The sequence below is a fragment of the Erpetoichthys calabaricus genome, chromosome 8, assembly GCF_900747795.2.
Source record: "Erpetoichthys calabaricus chromosome 8, fErpCal1.3, whole genome shotgun sequence".
Classification (NCBI taxonomy): Eukaryota; Metazoa; Chordata; class Cladistia; order Polypteriformes; family Polypteridae; genus Erpetoichthys; species Erpetoichthys calabaricus.
Window position 1 is genome coordinate 38,120,881 of NC_041401.2, and position 17,982 is coordinate 38,138,862.

The 17,982-nt window shown below is 41.2% G+C and overlaps 1 protein-coding gene across 7 annotated transcripts in view; it reads right to left on the reverse strand.

Moving 5' to 3' along the window:
• fmnl2a (formin-like 2a) overlaps positions 1–17,982 on the reverse strand; it is a 363,272-nt gene that overhangs the window by 153,018 nt on the left and 192,272 nt on the right. For all 7 annotated transcript variants that reach the window (XM_028806468.2, XM_028806470.2, XM_028806471.2 and 4 more), the window contains exons 2-3: positions 8,596–8,679; positions 132–212 (exon numbers count right to left, since the gene is read on the reverse strand). In XM_028806468.2, the coding sequence (XP_028662301.1) occupies positions 132–212; positions 8,596–8,679 (165 nt within the window). The remainder of the gene's footprint in view (positions 1–131; positions 213–8,595; positions 8,680–17,982) is intronic.

A 17,982-nucleotide genomic window follows, 5' to 3' on the forward strand; every position in this document is an offset into this window, starting at 1 on the left:
TTGCTGTTCTTTAGAGGAAACAGGGGATCCCAAGAGGCAAAGGAAGGAAGATGCAGAGTGCAGCCAAACAAACAATGATAAAGGCTGGGGAAATGCAAGCAGAAGCTGGACTGGTTATCATAAAGGCTTACCTTCCTGGTGACAGCTGGATCCAGATAACCTTTAAGTTTTTGGATGTAAGTATGTGGAGGATTCTTCACTTGAAACCTTTCCTGTGAATAAAAAAAAAATGAAAAGCACAATTAAATGAGCCTTCTACATTGTATAGATGCTCAAGCGCATACAGAATATTTTCACATCAATAATATTCATTCATTGTTAGTAAGAAGCACAAAACATGTGGCTCCTGTTCCACTGTGTGACTCCTCAGACACCCCAAAAATAATCAGCCTAGGAGTGAAATCTTATTGAAAGCACTAAAATGATAGTCACAATAAAAATAAGCAATAAATTAAAACCTAAATGGTTACTTCAAAATGAAAGAGGAGAGCTATGTTTAAAGCATTGTACAAGTTTTGTATCAGGCTGTGAGGCTTAGCAGTTACACTGTTAAAAATGAACGCATCGAGGTTTCAAATTCCACTTCTATGGCCCATCTAAGCATCCAACTTGGCTGGCTGAATACAAGCTGCTTTATTGTGGACAATCTGCAGTAGGTGGATGGCTCATGCAGGTCCTTCTGCTAGTAGTGAATTGCAGTAATTCAGACATGTCAAGACCAAAGCCTGGACCAGAAAGTATGTACAATATGAGACATCAGACAGACGAGCTTCTCTTATGTGTGCGAGGTTCAAAACACACATGTTCCATATTTCTCATCACTACATTCTATGCACTGTACATCCGGATGGACATTCATTGGTTGTTGCCTCTCATGTACACACAGAGCCCACCCTCCCCTACAACTAGGAGAAAATCAAACCTGTTTGATCTTGTTGGTGTGTTTTGCGGACTAGTTGGTCTTAGCCATTGGGAATGTGATATTAGGCCACTGGCTTCATGGGATCATGTCACCAACTGCCACCGAATTGCCAAGATTATGTAATTGAACGCAATGACTGAAAACAGCTGGAAAAGTCACCTAGTGTGACATAGCCTTAACTGAAGTTCCAAATTATACTGAAATAATAAGTAATTCTAACTTTTTACCATATTTCCTCCATTTGTTTAATATTCACATTAGTTGTCAAATTTCTACTAATTAGTAAATTACCATGTATTTATTAACTGCACCAATAAAGGATTTGTATTTATTTATTTATTTTATTATTATTGATTTTAATTATAAAAGATAATATTCCATACAGTCAAGATAAATTTAACAAATCAAAGCAAAATTCGACCCCCACCCAAGAGAAAGAGAAAGGAGCCAGAAACCAAAGCTGGAGGATTTCTTTTGCGTATCTCCACACCTGTCTGGGGCCTTTCAAAGTAGCAGAAAGACCATCCTTGGTTGAGAAGGTAGGTTCCGTAGTCGATACTGTGTGCAGAGGTGAGTCTGACCACATCTAGCCAGTACCTTCCAGCCTCCTGCATGGCCTCTGGCTCCTTTCTTGTCAGAGAAGTTAAGTTCCACATCCCATGACCATTTTCCATTTACAAGGTCTCATACACTCAGGTCCATTCCACACTTGCCTCTAGCATTCCACCTGATGCTCAGCCTTCATCTTGTGAGTGATGAGCTCACACGGCTGCTGCATGAAGCTTTATTAATTAAGCTGAGTTTGACTAAGCTATGTGGGTCTCCTAGCCACCAGACACTTGCCATTGAACATCACTCACATGTCAGGCTGAGGAGATCAGTGAGATTTAGGAGCTGCTGTTACTCTTGATGGAGAGGAGTTAGTTGATGTGGTCTGTGCATGTAGTTTGGATGCCTTCTGGAGAAGCGGCAGACTCAGGACCTGCTAGACAGATTATATCTGACCATCTTGAGTATCTGTAGGAAGAGCTAGGGGAAGCTACTGAGAACAGTAAGGTTTGGTCACAGCAGCTTAGCATGCAATGACGATGTTAACTGCAGTTGTAGTACTACTATAATACTAATAAGTACTGACAAATGACTAGCGTAAGGCAATGGATGAAATACTGAATTTTTGTCTACATGCAAGTGAACATCAGGCATACAGTTTACGGTGACACCTATAATATAAAAATGAGTGCCATACCAGAAACGTCTTCCAAATAGTAATAAATCTTTTGTTATTATTATTATTTCACAGAGTCTCCTTCAAAGTTTGTTTTTAATCTGCACATGGCTAATTACGCATGCATAGGGCATGAGCCTCCTTCTCTTATACAGATGTGGAACTCGAAGATCGACCTGCACATTTGGCGACAAACTGAGATAACTCATTATTTATGCTGTGTATGTTTCATAAAAATAAAATTTGAGAACCTGCATTATTTACTTATCTGTTCTACCACTAAGTTTATCCAATATAGTCTGCAAAGCATTGTGGGCAGTTGGAGTAAAATCTTTTAATAAACCGGCCAAATTAAATAATTCGTTGAACAAGGGCGAACGCAAATGCAGCCATTTCACTTTGAATAACGCTTTGGCAGAAATAATGAATTTATTGAATGTGTTTACTTAAATAAAGGAAATCAATTAGATATACAACTCCATTATCCAAAAAACATTGGGATGCTGTGTAGAATGTAAACTCAAAACTGAATGTAATGACTTGCAAATTATTTAAACCGATCTTGAATTGAAAATAGATCAAAGACAACATATCAAATATTGAAACATTTTATGAAAAATAGGTTTTCAATTTGAATTTGATGGCAGAAACATGTTTATAAAAACTTGGGACAGGGCATCAAAAAACTGGAAAAGCTGTACATTGCTAAAAATAAAAAAAAAATAAAAATAAAAACACCTGGTAGAACATCTCACAAGTAAAGAGGTTAATTGACATCAGGTCAGTCACATGATTGGGTATAAAAAGAGCATCCTAAAGAGGCGGAGTCTCTTAAAAATAAAAGATGGGGGGAGTTCACCACCCTGTGAAAATGTCTATGTAAACAGTGCAACAATTCAAGAATAACGTTCCACAGCGAAAATTTGGGAAGAATTTGGGGATTCCATCATCCACGGTACACAATATTAAAAGATTAAGAGAATCTGGAGAAATCTCTGTACGCAAGGGAAAACGCTGAAAACAAATACTGGATGACATTGACCTTCATGTCCTCAGGCGACTCTACATTGAAAACACACAATTCTGTAGTGGAAATCACTGCATGGGGTCGGGAACACTTCTGAAAACCATTGTGTGTGAATGCACTTCATCGCTGCTTCCACACGTGTAAATGAAAACTCTTACCATGTAAAGAAGAAACCAAATATAAACATGATCCAGAAAGACTGCGGACTTCTCTAGGCCCAAACTCATTTAAGATGGGTTGAGAAGAAGTGGAAAACTGTCCTGCAATCTAATGAATCCAAATCTTAAATTCTTTATGTAAATCATGGACATCTTTGGCCTGACGCACTACTCTGGTTATCACCTCCATCATTATCATTACCACGAAAAGCAACTTGGAAAGGATCCCTGGACTAAACAGGAGAGGGATCACCCGGCTTGTTATCAGCATACTGTTCAAAATCCAGCATCCATTATGATATGGAGGTGCATTAGTGCACATGGCATGGGTAGCTTGCACATCTGGGAAGGCACCGTTATTGCTGAACGATATATATACAGGTTTTGGAGCAACATATGCTGTCATCCAGATGCTGTCTTTTTCAGGGAAGGCCTTGCCTCTTTCAGCAAGATGATGCCAAACCGTATTCTGCACGTATTACAACAGCATGGCTCCGTAGTAAGGGAGTCCGGGTTCTAAAGTGGCCTGCCTGCAGTCCAGAACTCTCACCCACTGGAAACATTTGGTGCATTATGAAATGAAAAATACGACAAACTAGACCCCGAACTGTTGAGCAGCTGGAATCCTACATTAGGCAAGAATGGGACGACATTTCACTTTCAGACCTACAGCAGCTGGTCACCTCAACCCCTAAACGTTTACAGAATGTTCTTAAAAGAGGAGGTGATGCAACACAGAGGTAAACATGACAACTTTCCTGCAATGTGTTGCTGGTATCAAATTCAAAATGAGCGTACATTTAAAAAAAAAAAAAACAAAATTGCTCAGTTTCAACATTTGATAGGTTGTCTTTGTTTTGTTTTCAGTTAAAAACAGGACTGATATGATTTGCAAATCATTGCGTTTACATTTTACACAGCGTCCCAACTTTTTTGAAAACAGAGTTGTACTATAAACGGGGCACTTTATTCTTTGTCTGTTGTTAGTCTGTAGAAGTACACTGTACTGTGTAGACAAGATAATAAACTTAAAATGACATTAATAAATTTGAATAAAACCAATGCATGCAGATTATTTTCAGATTTGATGTTTTGCTAGGCAGGCAGTTATACAGTAAGTGAACCTTTCTCGTATTACTCTGAAGATCAGTTTATGGTTAAATATGTAAGAGTAAGTCAAGAAGTGTCTGCAATATATTTATAAAAATAAATCCCAAAAAAAAACACACCTTATACTTGAGCAGCATTTTTTTACTTAGTCCCCAAAGGCTAATAGCACACTTAGTCCAACAGAACCAGGTGACGGCCCACTCAGAATTGTCAGCAATAGTGGACATTGCTAGTCAACCTGATTGTTCATCATTTGTGACCTTTATGTGACTATTCTTGAACTTGTCAATCTATTTACAGAACCGTCGCTGCCTTACTGTACTGAACGTCGATGATGGATGTGAGCTATACTGAAAACACGTTTTTAATTTAAAGACATTTACAAAGTTTGCATCATTTACCCTATCGAAGTCAAGAGGTAGGATGAATGATAATACAAGATTTCTTACTCAAGACCTTTTGTGTGCATCGCATGCCCTGTGCTTTAAGATTCAGTACAAGCAGAAAGAAAAGTTTACTACAGTAAATAGGAAAGCCATCCAAATCTGTGAATGTGGTCATTTATTTTCAACACTGAAACTGGCAGACTAATGCGTCTGCTGGTTTTGGCTGAAACTGAGCTCCCTACTAACTAAATAATTATCTAAATTAAAATAACAGCAGGAGTCAGACTTTAATATTCTTTTAACAAATTATCCATCCATGTGGCAACGCCTGACATCTAACCGTTGGCTTTGGAGGAGCACAGCGGGCCTTCTACTAATCTGCACATTTATCAAAATGTAAATAAATGTTAAGGAAAATTCTTGATAGTTTGTCATGCTGGCATGTGATCTTTTATTTTTTTTACATCAGAACAAAAACACTGTCATACAAGGGATTAGTAACCCAAAAACTCCCAGAAACTTCAGGGTAGTCCTCTCTAGAGTCCACTTTACAAAGGTCTCCATGTCATAAAAGTGTGAGCACCTCAAGCCTGCAGATCCTGCTACCAGAATCTCAATGAAAGATGAACAGATGAGAGGCCGGCCATCGTCCTTTAATGTTTTGTGGGAACATGCTGCTAAATCTAATCTCGTAGTCATGTCCATCTCTCTCAATCTCGTATCCCAAATACTGTATGTGAATCTCTCTACTCTTTTCAGCTCTCGACCTTTATATTCCAATCTGTTTGTTTCTTCTTGTTCACCAGTCTTCATCCGTTTTGTCTTGGCTATGCTTATATCTAATCCCATTTTCTTTGATTCCAATCCAAATCCTCTCAACAGCTCTAATAGTGCCGTTATACTAAATGCCAGAATCGCGGTATCATCTGCATGTTCAAGATCTCTGACCAGCGGCCCGCCGATATCTAGTCCATTGCTATTATCTATTTTATCATCCTCCTTAAGTACGCGGCCCAACACCAAGTTGAAGAAACAGAGTAGCAAAATACGTCCTTGTCTTACTACTGTCCAGACTCCAAAAGAGACCTCTCTTTTTCAGTTCTCACACTTGCTTTGTGTTCTCATGCAGTTTTGTTACCATCTTAATGATCTTTCCAGGAATGCCACATCTTCTCATTATCACCCACAGTCCTTCACTCAATACCAAATCATAAGCCTGTTTAAAATCTACAAAGCACACATAAAGATTTTGCATAAAACTCCACCGACTTCTCTATAATCTGACGCACCGTGATTGCTTAATCTTGACATCCACAGCCTGGTCTGTATCCATACTGGCTTCCATGCACAACTTGGTTTACTTTTGCAAATATTCGATTCAGAATCACTGTAGTGATCGCTTTTCCCCTTCACACGTAGCGGACTTATGCCTCTTGCATTACTGCATTCATCGTGACTTCCTTTCTAATAATGCAGTGGTACAATTATCATTTTTCTCCAGACTTCCAGTATCTCTTCATCCCTTCATAATGACCTCATCACTTTGTACATCGATTCAGCTACCTTCTTTCCTCCATACTTATGATATTCTGTGTAGATATACTTATTCTGTATATCTTGAATCACTGATGCGGCATTTAGGCTGCGCAAAACTACCGTTATTTTGTGTTATTACATCTAATTGAACCCCCTAATCATGATGAAACCTGTGAAACTTCAGAAACTCTCTATTAAGTTGGTTTACCTACGAAACTTCGTGAACATCCACTCAGCTGCTTTGGTTTTTGATGTGTTGACCCTACAATTATGACTACCCGATGAAATTCTTGAAACTCCACAAAGCCTGAACAATAATGTAAATGCAACAGTTTGTGGAAGCAGACAGTCACTATTGAGTGATGTGTGATTCTTGGGTTGGTCCTCCTATCACACCACACCCACCCCCTGTTGTCATTTCCATTGAATCACTGACATGGAATGTGGCCTTCACTGTAAGTAGGACAAAGCCTAAACAATATGGCCAATTCTCAATCATTGGCTGAATTGTTTTGGTGTTTTAATGTGGTTTTGGTTTTGAGCAAAACACTATTTCTCTGTGGAAATTCTGAAAGGCCTCAAAGTATACATTTCAAGTTGTCCAGAGTGATGCATTCTTTCCTTCCTGTTACAGCCACCTCCCTAATGACATTTTTGATATGCCATGTAGCTGGAATTTTTACTTGGTATACATGGACAATTTCATTTAGAGCGACAATTTTTTAGGTTGTCCCCCACTACAACCACCCCTCTCTGTTGAAATTTATAAAACACCACATATATTATTTAAAGTTGCACCAATGGCAACCTACATGCAAATTTTTTTGAAAATTGGTTCAGCCATCAAAGGGATGAACAGACGAGATGCCAGCTGAGAGTTGAAATGAAGTCCATTATACAAAACCAAAAAATTCAAAAAACAGACAGAAGGTATTACAGTTTCATCCATCCATTTTCCAACCCGCTGAATCCGAACACAGGGTCACGGGGGTCTGCTGGAGCCAATCCCAGCCAACACAGGGCACAAGGCAGGAACCAATCCCGGGCAGGGTGCCAACCCACCGCAGGACTAGTACAGTTTTATTTATTTCAATTTTTCTCCACTTCTTCTCTTCTTCTTAGACCTGACGATAGTGGCCGGGCTATTGGTTTGTTAAGTTAAGATATTAAACAGAGATAATGCCGATGGCTGTAATGTCATTGCAGCAGTTCTACAGAGTCGGCCAGGTACACCTTTACTGCCAGCTGCAGCACTGCATGTGTGGAGCACAGATTCTGAGCACCAGCAGGCCATATGTGGTGTGTCAGCAAAATCCAATCCTGCAGTGGTCATTCAGCTTAAGAGAGGACAGTCTTGGTTTGAACAAATTAGTGACAGGAATTTTTGTGATCACCACTGGGGAAGGAAGGCAGGCAAACGATGATCACGTAATTTCAGAATTCATATTACTGCAGGGTGTGAAATCAGTGTGTCTTTTATCACTGAATGGAAAACTTGTATCATCTATTCTGTTTTCCCCCAATTGTCAGCTTTTTGTGTAAAACACGCCAATCTCAACACGAATTACTGTTGTGTAAATTATATAGTGTGTGCTATCCACTCAGCTAACAAGATAAAATTATGATTGTGTACTATAAATACAAATAAACATTGGCATTTGGTTGAATAACACTTTAACTGAACGTGTCTGCAGGTTGCTTCTGGCTGGTGGTACAGTTTGTTTGAGGAGGGCCCTATGTTGAGTCAGGTCCAGGGGTCTGTGGATTTGGGATCCGTCCCTGCCCTTTGTGTGTCACAGTTAAGAGAAGAGCTTTAGTCCTAGGATGCACTTTTTTTGCTCTCACCTGCTCATCTTCAAGTGCCACTATGTCTTTTTTGTAGCATGGTGACCAGAACTGTACACATGCAGAATAAAGTCACTGGCCTGTCCATTTATGCTTAAATAATTCATTGCATTCCACCTATCGGCAGCTGTGTTTCAAAGGAGAACAGGCAGGTGTGGCAAATGGCAGTGACCAACATTAGCAAACAATGATTTAGGAGACCTACAAGTCAGATTAAATTAAACATTATGTTCAAGTCACAGAATGCTACCAGGTCAAACTACTGATGTCATAAGAAGCACAGCTATAATACATAGAAAAAGAAGTTAAACCAATTCTTTTTCCTGACATTTTATAAGAACTCATTTGCTTTACTACAGAAACCATGAATGCTTTAAAAGGTTTACCTGGTCACATATCAGTTCCCATTTCTTTTCATTATCATACTGGCGTAGGAGTCGTGCCTTATCTGGAGGAAGGTTCATAGAATTCTGTGGGGGAAAAAAGAGAACAAACACAAATTTAGTTCATTCAAATATTGGCTTCAGTCAGTGTCCTAGGTTCAAATCCCAGGTTCTGTCATTGTACAGGAGGAGTTTACATGTCTGACAGACCGACAGATAGACCGACCGACCGACCGACCGAACTTATATGAGTGTGGACAGATGCGTGAGTGAGCCCTGTGATGGACTGGCGTCCTTTCTTGTGCCAGTGCCTTGTGACCCTCTCTGGTCTGTGAGGCTGCTATATTATGTTATGTTGTACATGTTATTTATTAAACACACTCCCATTGAAGAGCTGAGCATATCATACTTATAAATAAAGTCTGAATTACTATTTTATTTGGTGCTACAGTACTGCTGGCAACATGTTGTTAATATTTTTTTTATAAAAACAACTCTCCTATTGAAGGAAAAAAACAACAAAAGACAATTAAAACACAGATATTCCCCCGTCGCAAAAACACGTGACTCTAAACAGGCAGGCTATGAGTGAGTGTGGGCGACTGAAACTGTGGCCTGAAATGGACACCACAGGTAAGCTTCCTTCCTTTGGCCTGACGCTGCTGGGATAGGCTCTGGCATCTGCAGCACACTAATTGGATTAAGCAGGTTTTGAAAATGCATGGACAGAGAGATACACCTGGTGCAAAGAAACACTACAACAATGACGACAACAACGGGCCATTCAGCCCAACAGCATCAATCTACTCATCTAACTCTCATAAAATAACTTGAGAGTCAGATTTTAAAAGTCTCCAAATTACAACAGTCTACCATTCTACTTGATAACTTATTCCACATATCTGGGATTTTACTTTTGGATAAAAAGATTGTAATGTTTGTTTTAATTTTACAATTAACCAGTTTCCCAAAGAATAAAGAAAATGAGGACTGCCATGCTGAGTAAACTTGCCTCCACACAACAAAAAGAGCCACTTTAATACTTTTTTCTTTTGCTTACTCACACCTAAATCATTATTGTATCTCCCACCAACAGGTATTATAGGCTTACAGTTGTTTGTATGGAAAAAGACATGCAGGCTATGATAATTACAATAGCTTTATTAACTCAATAGTTCTATTAACTTTACTATCTCCAAAGAATGTCACAATGGCACAGTGCACTTATGTAGTCTCATAACTGCTCAAATTGCCTGCCTTGCATACTGTAAACCCACCCCTGTATATAAATTATACTTGTAGGTGTGCTAACACAGCTTCTAATACCAGTGTAGCCTAATGAAGTACTGGAGAACCTGTAAGAGGATAAATTACTTTTGGGTTTGATACTTAAATGACACATCATGTTCCTGTTCGTACTGTAAAGAGTGCTGGCTGTTAACAGGGCTATATAAAATAAAATAAAATCTGATTAAACCAAAGTAAAACTGTGGAGAACAATAACAAAATAAAACTTCACATTACAATAGTACCTTGATGGATGGATGGATGGATGGATAGATAGACAGATATAGACCAGTAGTAGTACTTACTCATGTTACTCAACAGTGCAATTCTTACTTCAATATCTTTAATAATATGTACCACATTGCCAAGTGAATCAACTGAAAAAGTTAACTTGTATTTGAGTTTGAAGTGACTTGACTTCATGTCATAGGAGTGATGTTAACACCACCTGAAAACCAGTGCACAGCTGTGCGTTCACCATCTGTAAGATGAATGGAGAGAGTTGGCTGTAATGTTAACCATCACATTCAGCCCTTTGTTGATCATTCTGACACCAACGTAATCAGCCTATCCTCGAAATTTGTAAGTTTGTATACACAGCACCACGCATACATCACTGTATAGTTACAAAAAATTCCATGTAAAGCAAAAACCCAACATGTGTAAGCTGTATGTGTTGACATCATTTGGTCCTCACACCCAGCGCAGCCGCATTAAGTATAAACCAGTGTGGCCACTAGAGGGCGCTCCTGCTGCCCAAAAACGACACAGACAGACGCAGGGCACAAGTTCAGCACGCACGCTTTTATTTTTCCATTTTACTCGTGGGAAACGCCTTCCCCCATTTCCCACTTGTAAAACACAGCACCAACACACTGTACACAGCACTTCATTTCTTTCCTCTCTCTTTCTTTTCCTCTGTTCATCTCCCTTCCTCCTGACTCTAGCTCTCGGAGTAGTTGCAGTTTTCTTCCTTTATAGGGCACCCAGAAGTGCTCCAGGTGCTTGATGGCCATCTTCTGGCAGCACTTCCAGGTGTGGCACTGCAACCAAGATCTCAACAATTCTCCAGGCGCCCCTTGGCAGCAGCCACAGGCCCCAGCAGGGTTGAGCTTCCATGCTCCAAACCCGTGGTACCGCTGCAAGCCAGGGGGGCTGCCCTATAGAATTCTGGGGGAGGCAATGCCCTAGGTAAGCTCTTGCCCCCGGTCCTTCCAGTATACAGGTGTCCCACCACACCAGGCATAAGTGTCTGCACATGACTTGGACACTAATGAGGCCAGGAAACACAAAATTATTAATCACTAAAAATATTAAATACAGTCCAAATAGAGCAGCATCAGCCCAAGTTGAGCACCCGTAGTTTAGAGCATGTGCAGTGTTTTCAAGGCACTATATCAATAAAGCGAAATTCACTGGATGCGTTATTCGCTATAAGTCCAGCTTTTTTTTGTGCTCAGCGGCCTAAAGTGTTCATGCAGATTAAACAAAGATATGTTAAGATAATGAATGGAAGGCTGTGCATTAGTAAGGAGTGAAAGATCCCACCCTCAGGGTCAAATTCTCTTTGTTGTTAGTTTAAATCTGTTAATCCGCATTCATTTATCTGTCTACCCACTCACCATTCACTTTTTCATTCATTTGCTCACGCATCAACAGTCGCTAATTCATATGATCACTCATTCATTCTTCCACATATCTGTCCATTCATTCATAGATAGATAGATAGATAGATAGATAGATAGATAGATAGATAGATAGATAGATAGATAGATAGATAGATAGATAGATAGATAGATAGATATTAAAGGCACTCTATGATCGACTCAGATGGGCTCCCATTAAAAGTAACTTTAATTTAAGCCGCAGGCTGTCTAATTCGAAACACAACTGACTTTCCTCCTGGAGAGTCTCCATTTTTGTTAGTGTTTATGCTGCTTTGCTGACACCACAGACTCTAGGCCCAGACCCTTCGTCGGTTATCCCCCTCATCTTTCAGGTTCTTCTGCTGTATCCTCTTGTCTTCCCAAGCACAGCTCGTCCACCTGAACTTGCTCAGACGCTAATGAATCCTGACTGCCACGGTCGCCTTGAGCACCTGGCATTTAACAAGCTAGTTCGGGTCACTGGCTTTGGTGGCAGCTCAGCTGCACTCCCCCTCTAAATTTATATTATCTCCTCCAAATCCATTCCAATGCAGATGCAAAAAAAAAAACAAACCTGCTACACAAGCGGCTATATTTTTGCCATTAATGACAGAGTACTATGTGTTGCTCTTTAATCACACTTACTGTGAAGGGTATGGGTCACCTAGGGCTCTTGTCCATTAGCCTGCAGTTTTGGCATTTGCAGGGCAATGCCCTGATGCATAAACACTACACTCCAAAAGATGATTTGGCAGGTCATTGCTTTAGACCCTCGTCAATCTCCTTTAAGGTATTGCTGCTTTGCCTGGGTCTCTTATCTGTCACTAACGGTTGCCGATTCTTCCTCACAGCACTGCAGTGAGGTTTTCAGGTCTGGCTTTCTCCATTTAGCTCTCTGTGTATTGCTCAAGATGGAGCAACAGAGAGCTCATGGTGGTGATGTACTCAGCCTTCTCATTCCCCTTATAAACAACAGCGTGGAGAGAAACAATTACCCGGGGTGGAGACGGTTGAATATATTTTGCTTGGCCTGCATTGCTGAACATCTGCTTTTGCACAAAGTTGAAAGTCCCAAAAGCTGCATTTGTCTAGATGGGCTCAGAGCCCCTCAAACACACTCCACCCTTGGGGGCTTTAGTGGGAATTGAAGCAATTAGTGTTTAAAAGAAAAACAAGAATATAAACTGAGTTATCACCACTCCTCGCACTTTTGAGTTTCAACTTTGAAAATGTCATTTTACATGTGCAATAAAAAAATAAATGACTTCTCTGGCGTTGGTTTTTATTATCCAGACAACACCACACAGGCATCGCGTTAAATGGTGGTGACATCTGTCTGCCACACAGAGGGAATTCTCAAACTCCTTCTCAAATAAACGAGTAAGCTGGGTTCAGTTTGTGTGGCCCAGCCATCCCACTTTCTGAGCTTTGCCTCAGTGAGCAGTGAGCGCCTCCTGTCTGTCACCATTTAAACAGCACCAACCCTTTAATTGGTGAAAGGGTCACTGCTAAGCGGTTGTGGCCATGTCTCCTATTGCTGTCTCCCACTGAAATGGCAGTAAACTGGAATCCAGCAAAGCCAAGCTGGGCCCCTCTACACAAATCAAAGTTTAACAGCACACCATGTGCTGGTGCTTCACCATTTTGGTTGTACTTCCAACTGAAAAATGCCACGCAGCTCTACAAACAAGCAAGCTTTATTTTATATAGTGCCTGTCATAATTTGTCTACCCAACTCCTAATCACTTGTGCTTGGTGTGTTTTTTCGTTATTTTTCTTGTAAAGAAGGCATTGGGGCCCAAAGAAACCTTTTATCAGAGCATAAATGTGTTTGGGGAGTTATGGTGCCTGTGGTTTGGGGCTCAGTGGTGCCCACTTGTGGTTACAATAGATAGATAGATAGATAGATAGATAGATAGATAGATAGATAGATAGATAGATAGATAGATAGATAGATAGATAGATAGATAGATAGATAGGAAAGGCACTATAAAGTTAATAGACAGTCATTCGACCAGCCAGCCTCTGCTTTAATGTGACATTTAAATGTGACAGCCACCAATGTGTCCAAACACTTCGGATACAGTGCAAGGACAGCACACTGAACACTAAGACATTCAAACGGCCCTAATGCCATTTCCTCCAACACTGTCAACCACAGCAACACTGACAGCCTGATTCCAGGTTGTCCCATGTTAAGTATGAGCTTTAACGGAGGTGTTGTTTCTCAACCAATTACATCAAACAAAAGCAAAAAATATCTGCATACATGACCACTTAATAGATGTGGAGGAAGTTGCTGTGGTGCTAATTGCTCGTTTTGCTCCCTTTCTACCATCTGTTTGACTTTATTTTTTCCCAGCGTTACTTAACACTGCACAGGGTGCCTGTCTTTCCCATTTCCTTTAACATTCACCTAAACGCCGTGCTTTCTTACGGACTAAAGTCTCCATGCAATGCTGGGCACTGCTCAATCAATACAACACAAGTAAATGCTCAAATTGAAAGGAATGCAAGCTAAAGCGAGTATTTAAAAATGGGGAAATAAAGCTCTGAGTACAAGTTTGTCATGTGCCTGCGTTATCATAGCGTCTCTTTTGTAATTTTTCTTTGCTTTTTCTCACCTCTTGGAGGTTTTGATCATGGAGATTTTGATTATAGTGTTAGTTCCTCTGCGGTGGGCTGGCACCCTGCCCGGGATTTGTTCCTGCCTTGCTCCCTGTGCTGACTGGGATTGGCTCCAGCAGACCCCCGTGACCCTGTTTTAGGATAAAGCGGGTTTGGAAATGGCTGACTATTAGTTTCTTCTTCTGACATCTTTTTGGTATTGGTGTATATAAAATGCTAAGGTCGGTCTGTCATACAATTACTCCAAACTAACTGGGCTAGAACCTTGATCTTGCTCTTAATCAAAAGCTTGTAACCTGAAATGCTCTAGAAATTCAAAAAAATGATCAAACCTGGTGGTCACTTACTGGTGGGCAGAAAAGTTTGCTGCAATTAAAGCACAGTCCTAGGAAGCCCGTTTACTGATGATCCCTCAGGACCCTGTAAATACGTGTTCAGAATTCATAATCACGTGAAAGTTCTTTGCTTCATATTCTGGGGCCGTAGGTCCACATAGTTACTAAAATAATATTAGACTGTTCTATCGTCATATTTGTTTTCTCAAGGCTACTGCCTTTGATTATACTTCACGTTTCCTAGGAAAGAACTGGAATTCATGCAGCATGTGATGTCATTGCAGCAGATTGTTAATGCCTGATCTTTATCCGAGATTACGGATAACTTCTAACACTTCAGCGTTTCAAAAGACTCTCATTTCTTGATTCTCTGATTACCAAATCTTTGGCACATCTTCTCATCTTTGTTTTCCGGGCTATACCAAAGAAAGTTTTGAACTCCTGCTTTTGATTTTAGCTTGTTTATATGTCTACACCTCTTCTCCTGATCCTTTTGCTGCTCGTTGTTTCATCTCTAGCAGTACAGCATGTCAACAAAAACTTCAATCAAACCAGCCACTGTAGCGCTTCTGCTGTCTCGTTGACATGTTACCAGGTTGACTTGGGTTCAACATACAAAGCAGAAATGAACTGAACTAACAGATTACAAAGTTGGTTCCAGGAAGCTTCTGCATAAAAAACATAATGGAATTAAAATACCACTTCATCCCTGCTGTGAGTGGAAAAGTGGAGGAAGGCAAAGGAAAGTAGAGGAAAGGACTCTACCAGCCAACTTGGACAGCCAACAAGATCATCTGGTATGCGGTTTGGAACAGACTTGCAGCCAGGTCGACAGCAGCAAGCAAGCAGAAGTTGGAAATTTCTAAAGTAATATGTAATATTAAAAAAGAAAATAAAAAAGCAGCGGCTTGAGCCCCAGAGTGCATCACTGAGACAGTGACTAACTCAGCACAGGGAGGACCGATTACTCTGTGATTTTCACAGCTCTGGGCCGGCCACGCCTGTTATTGAGAAACAGTGCGCTCAAAAAAACAGTCTGACTGCAGACCCTCGGCTAACACCGGATGTTTTCAAATGCAGCTGTCCAATACAAGTCCACACACCCCTCGTCCTTACTCTCTAACACACCCTCCACAAAATGCTCACACAGTTCTAGCAGGCGTCGGCTCACATCCCCGTCACAAGTAAAAATGCTTAAATACGGGGAAAAATAAATAATCAGATAGACTCGTCATCGTTTAGTTTGCAGGAAATCCAACACAATGTAGAGCGGAGCTAAAGGAAGGCAAGGTGAGGCCATTGCTAACAAAACACTTGTTGGTTATTTTATATAGAGCCTTCCACTCCATTGTTTCGATTCTCCCATCTTCCCTGGGTTGATTCCCACTTTGTGAACTTCTGGACTTGTTCTTCACCTTGGTGATTAGGAAGGGCAAGAGGCTTACAAGGATTCAGCTAACATGGTCCAGACGTCTCATTTTATGAACTTTTTGAACAACTGCCTCTTGTATGTCACCATTTAAATGGCATCAACCCTTTCAACAGTGAAAGGTGGTACGGCTTTATTTAAAAAAATACAAAGGAATTGTGGCCATGTCTCCTGTCTAGGACACTTCAATACTGCCTTCCATTCAAATGGTAGTAAGATGGAACTCGGCAAATCCAAGCTTGACCCATCCAACCCTACCCCAATCAAAGTTCACTAGTATAATACATGTCAGTGTTTGACGAAAAGGCCATTTTGGTGGTACTTCCTAAGAAAAATGTCACACAGCACTTAACAAAGCAGGTTGGTTGGTTGAACACCGAACACTGAACCTGTTCCTCACCGCTGTGATTAGAAGGTGTTTTCTAAATGCACTCTTTCCAGGAGGGGACTATAAAGAGCTGAGCATATCCTGGCAGTAGTGGGTGTAAATGAAGTTAAATGAAGTGAACTCCCAGGATGGGACACCAGGCGGCCACAGAACACAAGGCCAACTTAGAGTCCATAGCCAGTTTAAAGCCTTCTAGTCGGAGGGGAGTTCAAACTTGATGACTGCCATTGCTGATCACATCACCTGAGGATGTCAGATTGCACAACTGGAGATTGCAGGGTATATCAAACTAGACGACTGATAAGACTTTCCAACACACTTTCACATTTTTCCAAAGTACCGCAAAGCTTTTTCTGACAACCATTAAATATGCTACTGGAGAATTCCCAACGTGAAGGCTTTCCAAGTACGGTGAGATCATCCACACACTCAGCCCCTTTTCCTCCATTGTGTTGTGGTACAGTGTGTGATATAGTGGGTCTGCGGCTCAGAAAGATAGGCCAGTTTTAAATAAATAATAAAGAGGGGGTGTGGTAGTGTGGCCGGAGCAGTTCCCGGGTGTGATACGGGCTTGGGAGTTTCCGCACTGAAATGCACAGGTGTGGGATCGTCCATTTCTGTAATTGATGCCGGAAGCTGCTAATCGCCGCACCTATGCCACATCCCCATTATAAATAGTAGGAGGGCGAATGTGGAGGGAGAGGAGAAAGATCAGAAGAAAGAGAGCGGAGGTTAGAGGAGGAAGCTGGGAGCCGGTGCGGGTGTGAGCAAGCGAGCAGGAAGAGCAGGCTCACTGGTGGTTGTAGGCAGCGGGGAAGTGATTAGGTCACTCCTGCTGAGGTTTACAGAGGAGCAGCAGTGACCACGATCGAGGACAACTTGCCACATAAGGCCACGGAAGGCAGCGGGAGTCGGAGGCTTGGGGGGTTGAAGCCCCAGCGTGAGAGCCCTGTTCACTGGGGAACCCGAGTCTCAGTCTGGCAGAGCCGTACAAAGCCAGCGGTTGGAAAGCTACCAGACCAGCAGGAGAAGGTCAGCTGCAGGTATGGCGACTCCTCTGGTGCAGGGCCCGGATGGGAGAAACACGAGAGCCGTCAGCTAAAGAAGGCACCGGGTTTTGTTTTAAAGGACTGCTTCCAGCCATTATTGTTGTTTAAACCTCATTTTAATGGATTTATTTATTGGATTATTTTAACCTCCACATTTCACCCTGGTTTTATGGATTATTTATTGAAACATTTTGAATCACTGCACTTCTTTTGAACACTATTTGGATTTGTTTTGTTAATTTTCTAATAAAAGCACTGTCTGCACTTTGCACCTTCCCCTTGCTTAGTTTGGTGTCCTCATTGTCCAGCTCATCCGATTACATTACCAATGGTGTCGGGTTCAAGAGCTCCCAAAAAGGAAGTAGCAGCATTGAGCAGAACACGCATCGTCACACAGTGAACATACGACATCAGACAGACGAGCCCCTCTAATGTTTCTCAGGTCCAAAACAACCATGTTCCTTATTGTCATTACACAACTCTACGTACTGTAGTTCTGGGTGGGCACTCATTGCTTGTCAGCATTCATGCACACAAGCCCACCCTTACAACTAAAGAAAAATTAAACCTAGTTAACACTGCTTCATCGTAAGCCCCACATATGCAGAAGCCAACACAGGACCAATTT